Below are 6,787 nucleotides of genomic sequence, written 5' to 3'. Positions count from 1 at the left end.
GTTTACTGATGTAGGGAAAAGAAAAAAAAAATAGAAGAAAAAAACCCCAACAACCTCAAAACAAAGCAGGCTGTCTAGACTTTTCAGTTCTTCTCTAGAGCTAATAATTATAGAGATAATGCAGAACACTTGCAAAAGCACATAATGGAATTCCAAAGTTAATCGAAAAGAATGAATGAATACCTTCTTAATCTCAGTACCATGATCATATGTTAAATTGCTCATAAAATCCTAAGCTAATGAAACTGGAATCACTACAGTTTCACCAGTGGATGGAAGAATGCTTACCTGCTATTGAAGTGTAATACCATCCAGTAGCTGCTTTGAGAAACCGGCTGAAACGAAACATAACTATGAGGGTTTTATGAACAATCTGTAGTAAAACAGTATACCAGCTGCTATGGGAGGTAGTTAAAGGCTCATAAAACCATATGGGTGTTGACAGTACTGTTCATGTTGTCTCTGTGTATTTCATCTTTGGATGTGACAACTTTTGCATGTGTAGGTAATTCGTAAGAGAATTTCTGTGCAGTATTGTAGAGACTAGTCCTAGGCTGCTTTACCTTTGGCAAAAAATAAGATTAACATAACCTATATACTACAATGTTGAGGTAAACAAAGAACATTTGAGTTCTCATTTTCTCAATTACTGTTGCATTAGAATGCTAATTCATTTGTAGGAAAAAAAAATGTAGTAAAATACTGCTAAGCTTCATGTTCAGAAAACCATTTGTACTATTACAAGATGAAGAGAAGAGCCTTGTCTTTCTAAGATGAACTCCAGGAAGTTACACATGTAAGGACAATTCAGTGTTTAAAATGTCAGAGACAGTCTGGTTGACCATAATGATAAAAAAATCAGCCCAGTAATGGGGGAGAAAGGGAGAGGCGGTTAGGAAAGGGAAAACTTTTAAAGGCGTAGACATTTCTTCAAGAACAGGTTTTTGTTTGTATTTTGCTGTTTGGTTTTGTTTTGTTTTTTTTTAACAGTGTGTTCTCAGCGTGTAACAAAATGCTTACTAGCTCCTGTTCAAAGTAGTAGGATGTATTTTGCACAATTTTAATAATCTTACATCAGACAAAACCATAATGGTATTTACAATGAGTGGCTGTTGGTAATTTAAGAAAAAAATACTTTATTTGACATCTCTAATCAAATAATACTACACCATATGTTGGAACATAGTGAATCTGTGTATTTTTTTCAATATCCTTCAGAATAGGATTCTGTTACCCAAAATCATTTTAGCTTGTAGAGATCACTTACGTTGCTGAGAAACAAATCTGGCATTGTGAGAGATGCAGCTCCCTGGTGAAATGTTCTCTGAATGGCATAAAGCCCCAAGGAGGTAAATCAAAGTCTCAAACTAACCTACAACACATTCAGTTATTCCTACTGTAAGAGTTGTATTTTAAGGTTTTTAACCTTTATATTATTGTACAAAATTCAGCACTGTCGTTGTGCAGGTTATTTGTGACTCTAGGTAATGCAGGCTATATATATATATATGTATATTTATATATGAGTAATATTCTCCCATAAGGCTCTTCACTGTTCCTTTTATTGTGTGGTATAGCTGCTTTATGAGGTCATTGTGGAAGCCAGATCATTGAAATGATCCATGTTAAAAATAGTCTTTGAAAGATGCAGGGGAATGGCAGGCAGAGTTCTAAATTGTCTTCACTTTTGAGGTCATTGTGATGGACAGTATGCAATTTTTCTCCTTATTCTTAGAATGTATCTTAGGTTTATTTAGAGAGGACTTTTTAGGTTTCTAATGATGTCCTTTTTTTTGCAAGGAGGGTTCTGTCAAAGCTTGTACAATGGGCTGTGGCAGGGAATAATGCTTCTTTCCAGTGCAGCAGATTGAGGGGAGAGAGAATTGCGTATGATGTATAGAGACAGATAGAAAAATGAGGAAACCACAGCCTGAATTCGGGAAAATAAAGCTTCTGCAGCACCTTAACAAGTTATTTAAGGGAAACAGTGAACCAAGGCATGTCTGAAGGCCAACCAGATGATCTCTGATCATCAGGTACAGTATGCTGCAATTTGTAGGATGACTGACATCAAGACTGGAAGTAAGGACCTCTGTGCAAGGGCCCATTAGGGTGGAGAAGAGTCATCCGTAGATGTTATTACTGCTATTCTGTTTAGCCTCATCACTGTCACATTTAATAGAAGTATTCAAACTAATTATAAGTAGAATTTGAATCTTTTTTTGACCTTGTTTAAAGATTCCGTTATGGGAACATCTAAGCTCTGGCCACCTCAGGGCCTAGTCACACCACCTATCTTGTAAGGTGTTTATGTTTTTCTGAAAGTTGTGGTTTATCAGCTATGTTTTTGATAGTGAGAAAAGAGGGAAATATGACTTTCTCTTTCAGTAATGTACACACATACAGATTTAACTGTAAGTTTCTGAAGATGGAATCAGGTCTGTATGCATTTTTTCTGCATATTAAAATAAAGATTGTATTTGTGTAGTGGGGTAGATGAAAGATGTAGAATTTCAGCATCTATTAAGTAAGATGAAATATAAACTTAGCGTTTGCATGTACCTTTCACCACTTAATGTTACTATGGAAAACCTAGTAAAAATGCTTGATGAAAATGCTACAACAATGAAAAAAACTTTATTGAAATAATATGAAATTATTTTCTAACTCACCTATATTAAGGAAAAGAGAAAGTGTAATTAGTGGGCTATAGAAGTGTTTATATAAATGTTGAAAATAAGTAGTGTCATTTTTTCTTATACTTGGCAAGGCTTCATTTCAGAATTTATGGATGTAGTTCACCATTTAGACCTTGTACTTCAGCCACTGGTTATTTTTATATCCTGATTGTAACTTCAAAAAAAACCAAGAAACTGACTAAAAGCTGTATAAAGTGTGCTCAATATTAAGGATAATGCCACAACGAAGACCTAGCTTTTCAGAAAGAAGTGACATAGCTGTAGATATGGACTTACCTTGTTAAAAGTGCTGTATGTAATGTCACTCACGAGTTTTCTACCAGCTACCTGTGCAAAATGTTTTTTAAGAAGTCAGGAATTTGTCTTTACAATGCTTTTGCTTTCAAATGCAAATAGAAAAATGTATGAGCTTTCTGCATTATCTGTCTTTATGGTATTTGTCACAAGAAAGCTGGAAACCCTGACAAAAATTACTTTGTTAAAATTGTAGTCCTTTATCAATTTGACAAATGAAAATAAATCCACAAAATCAGATGATTAAAACTTCATAGATCATTAGCCTAATTAAATCATAAGTCTTGAAAAAGAAATAATTCTTGTGCATAATTACCTTGAATGTAAATTTGTATGCCATACTGGCCACATTGTTCTCCAAACCCCATAAAATTACAAGGCATCTCACATTTGTTCTGTGATGAATTTTTCTTTACAACTTAAATCAGATGTGTTGTTTTAAATGATGATGAATTAGGAAACTAAGGGGAAAACCTGGCAGATACAATATTTACCATCTTGGATTTTTGAAAGGGAAAAAAAAAATACTGATTTTTAGGATGTAGCCTAGAACCAAGTAAGTGATGAAGGTTTGTAGTTCCCCTCCAGAGAAACAGTGGGGAGAGAAGATATAAAGGAAATTAAGTTCACTGTTCCAGGTACTAATTTCTTTTCTTTCTCATGACAATTTAAAGTAATATTTGGATCTTTTTATCATACAAGAATTCCCCTTTTTCCAGTTTCATTAATAATTCTTTCTTTTCAGTTTCCGCACTAGCAAAGGTGTTGGGTATTCTGCTCATTTTGTTGGCAACTGCTTAATAGTTACATCATTGAAGTCGAAAGGCAAAGGTTTCCAGCACTGTGTGAAGTATGACTTTCAGCCACGCAAGGTAAGCAAAATGGTATTTACAATAAAGAGTAATATTGAAAATGTGACAAAGTGCTTCTGGGAAGAAGGGCTAAAAGCCCTTTAGTGCCATAGTGCTACTAATAATTTCTTATTTATAAGTAGCTTTTCTGATGGTCGTGCAAAGTTTTATGTCAATTACAGACCAGAATCAATTTAAAATGCAGTAATTTATTAAGTAACACTTCTGTGAACTCAACTACTTCTTAAAAATACTGCTTAGTTAGCTTCAGATTCAGAAGAATTTTGGGTATTTGTAAAAATGATTTTATTTTATTTTTAAAGGGCTCTATTTTATATTTAAAAGGTCATCATTCTATTTCTGAACATTCTGTACTTTGTAGCCTTGGTGCCAATGTCTGAATCAATTTTCTGGCAATGCTAGAGTTTTGTTATCTGTTGCTGGGGAACATAAGGCTCTGAACTTTCTTCTACATCAGTGGTGTTTTGGGATTTCCCTTTTTTCATAGTAAATCCTGATTATTTCTCTTCATTGTATTAGTGTTCATTTCTACTGTATGCCTAGTAGTCCTAGGAGAACAATGATTCTGCTGGCTTCAATATTTCAGTTAGTTAACTGAAGCACTAACTTTTCTGTACAGTGAGCATTACATGTTTGTCATTGATAGCAGCCTTGTCTATGTGTTACTGTGAGGCTTATTTCTTTTTTTCTGGCCTTAGAATTTGTATATTGAATTTCAGTGCTTGTTTTCTTTTGAGAAACCAATCTCTTAGGGAGGGAATGCCATTGTTGTCTCATCAGCTTTATGTTCTGTTTTTCTTTGTATGTATTTGTGATTCAAAATCACTGATTCTAATTCTGTCATGTAGCTTTGAGGTCATTTGTGGTGTTTTAAAACATAGTAATACCTTTTCCTAGCAAATTACTCAGGGATGTATTAAGCCTTATAAACACATGCCTGCTGATTTTATTGAAATGAATCAATTCTATTTTGCAAATTTTATTTAATTTTATAGCTAGAAAAATTTTGATGACATTTCCATTTTCTTTTAAAGTAGCACATCTGATCAGCAGTAGTGATAAACTCTCAGCCTAGGAACAAACTGAATTACTATCTTTTGGATTATGTTATTGATAACTAGCTTTTGGGACTTAGCTGATCATTTCTTTCCTGGTTGATGAAGCAGCAGCCTTTCATATTTTAGGAAAATATTATTTTGGTAATTTTTGTTATGAATTATTAATTTTCTTCATGCCATCCCTGGAAAATTTTAGCTCATGTTACTCTGCTTAAAATAGTTAATTCTTAAATACTAGTATACATATATCTCATTATATGAGTATCAGTTTCAAATCATAATCTCCTGATCTGATGAAGTATGTCCAAATATAACTCCTGTATCTCAAAGATCATGTTTCATACACTTTGTGTCATATATCAGATTTGGAAAGTGTTCGAAATAAATTTTCTAGAATATACGTGCAAGTAATTTCATATGATATATTTTTTTCCCTTAATAACTTGGGTGTACACATATGTAGAAAGGTACGTAACACATACTGGAGGAAAGAAAACCTGTCAAATAGAATTCTTGGCTATAGCAAGTTAAAAGATACGCTGTTTAACATGTAGATCGATTTTCTTCATGTTACTTAGGTGTTTCATTGGTTCCACTGTGCAAGCATTGAATGTGTATGTATGTATTCAAAAAAATGTTTACAAAGCAGCTTACTGTCCAAATGCTAACTTGAGAAGTGTGATTTTTGTCATTAGATAAACTATTTTCTAGCCATTTGCTTACAGGTGTAGACATTTCAGCAATACCTTTTTCCAGAAACACCATCCTCATTAAACTTCTGAATGAAGTTTTTTAAATTTTTATTTTTTGAAACACAGTAAAATTGTTTTTTCAAGCCACCTGGTCAAAAGTTTTATGCAGGCAGATCACAAAGATACTACGTTCATGTGAAGATCTTCCACTGTTAACTATATGGTACCATTCACAGAATAGTAGGTATGCAATCTTGATTTAAAACTTTAAGATGTGTCAGATGGTTACTTAAGGTTTTAATTAGTGTGTTTTTAAAACATTATAAAGGCAAGTATTTATAAGAACATATGGACAAATTTGGTCATCGTATCCCCAAATAGAAATTGTGGCTGTAGTGTAGAACAGACTGACCACTCAACATAGCTAAACTAGCTTTAGCAGTGTTGTGTTTAATATGTCTGTACTTCTGGGACTCCAAAGTGACATTTTTGTGTATTAGTAACCCCCAGTAGTTTTGACTCACTTCCTTGAATTCCAGCCTCAGTGTCAATCCTCATAAATGTACGAAGAGAAAAGCACTGTAGTCGAGAGCAAACATGGGCTTTTTGGTGTTTCTAATCCTGAACACCTTTATTAATTGTAGGATAAACTGAGACAAGTTCCACAATTTGGAAATACTTCATGTGTGGTGCCTCATCTCTCTTATTGTACTGTGCTACGGAGTAGGATTATGACTTACTCAGCAGTGCGTGATTAAATTTGAAAGATTTCAGCAGTATAAAAAATGGACAGGCTGTTATCTAAAAGTGTCTTTGAGTACCACCTAAGGAAACTCTTGTTATAGCAGAGGCATGGTCTTGGTGCATTTTTGAGAAAATTATATAGGGAAGGAAACTGTAGGATGAACCTAAACCAAAATTTTATTACTGACTTTGGAAATTAGAAAAAAAGAAAAAAATTAGTTTTCAACTAAAACTTGAAGAAAAATTGTGTGTAAGATTATACAACTTGCTTTGGTTCACTGTGTTAGTAGTAAAGTCCTGAAGTCCGTGTTCTCAGATACGGAATAGGAGGGAAATCAACAAAACGCCTGTATAACATCACCAAAGAACATAAAAGAGAAATAGATAATAGAAAGTTATGAGAGATACATATGTGTTTGTTTCTAGAT

General features: G+C 33.6%; 1 protein-coding gene across 1 annotated transcript in view; it reads left to right on the top strand.

Moving 5' to 3' along the window:
• Window positions 1–6,373, top strand: part of LOC104406947 (neurobeachin-like) — a gene marked incomplete at its 5' end in the record, with an annotated part of 21,957 nt that extends 15,584 nt beyond the window's left edge. Inside the window, 2 exons of the mRNA XM_010016078.1 lie at window positions 3,739–3,865; window positions 6,260–6,373. Of these exons, the coding sequence (XP_010014380.1) occupies window positions 3,739–3,865; window positions 6,260–6,373 (241 nt within the window). The remainder of the gene's footprint in view (window positions 1–3,738; window positions 3,866–6,259) is intronic.
• Window positions 6,374–6,787: the final 414 nt, after the last annotated feature.

This window comes from Nestor notabilis, unplaced genomic scaffold (assembly GCF_000696875.1).
Source record: "Nestor notabilis isolate BGI_N333 unplaced genomic scaffold, ASM69687v1 scaffold24086, whole genome shotgun sequence".
NCBI lineage: Eukaryota > Metazoa > Chordata > Aves > Psittaciformes > Psittacidae > Nestor > Nestor notabilis.
This window is presented reverse-complemented; position numbering and strand designations above follow the sequence as displayed.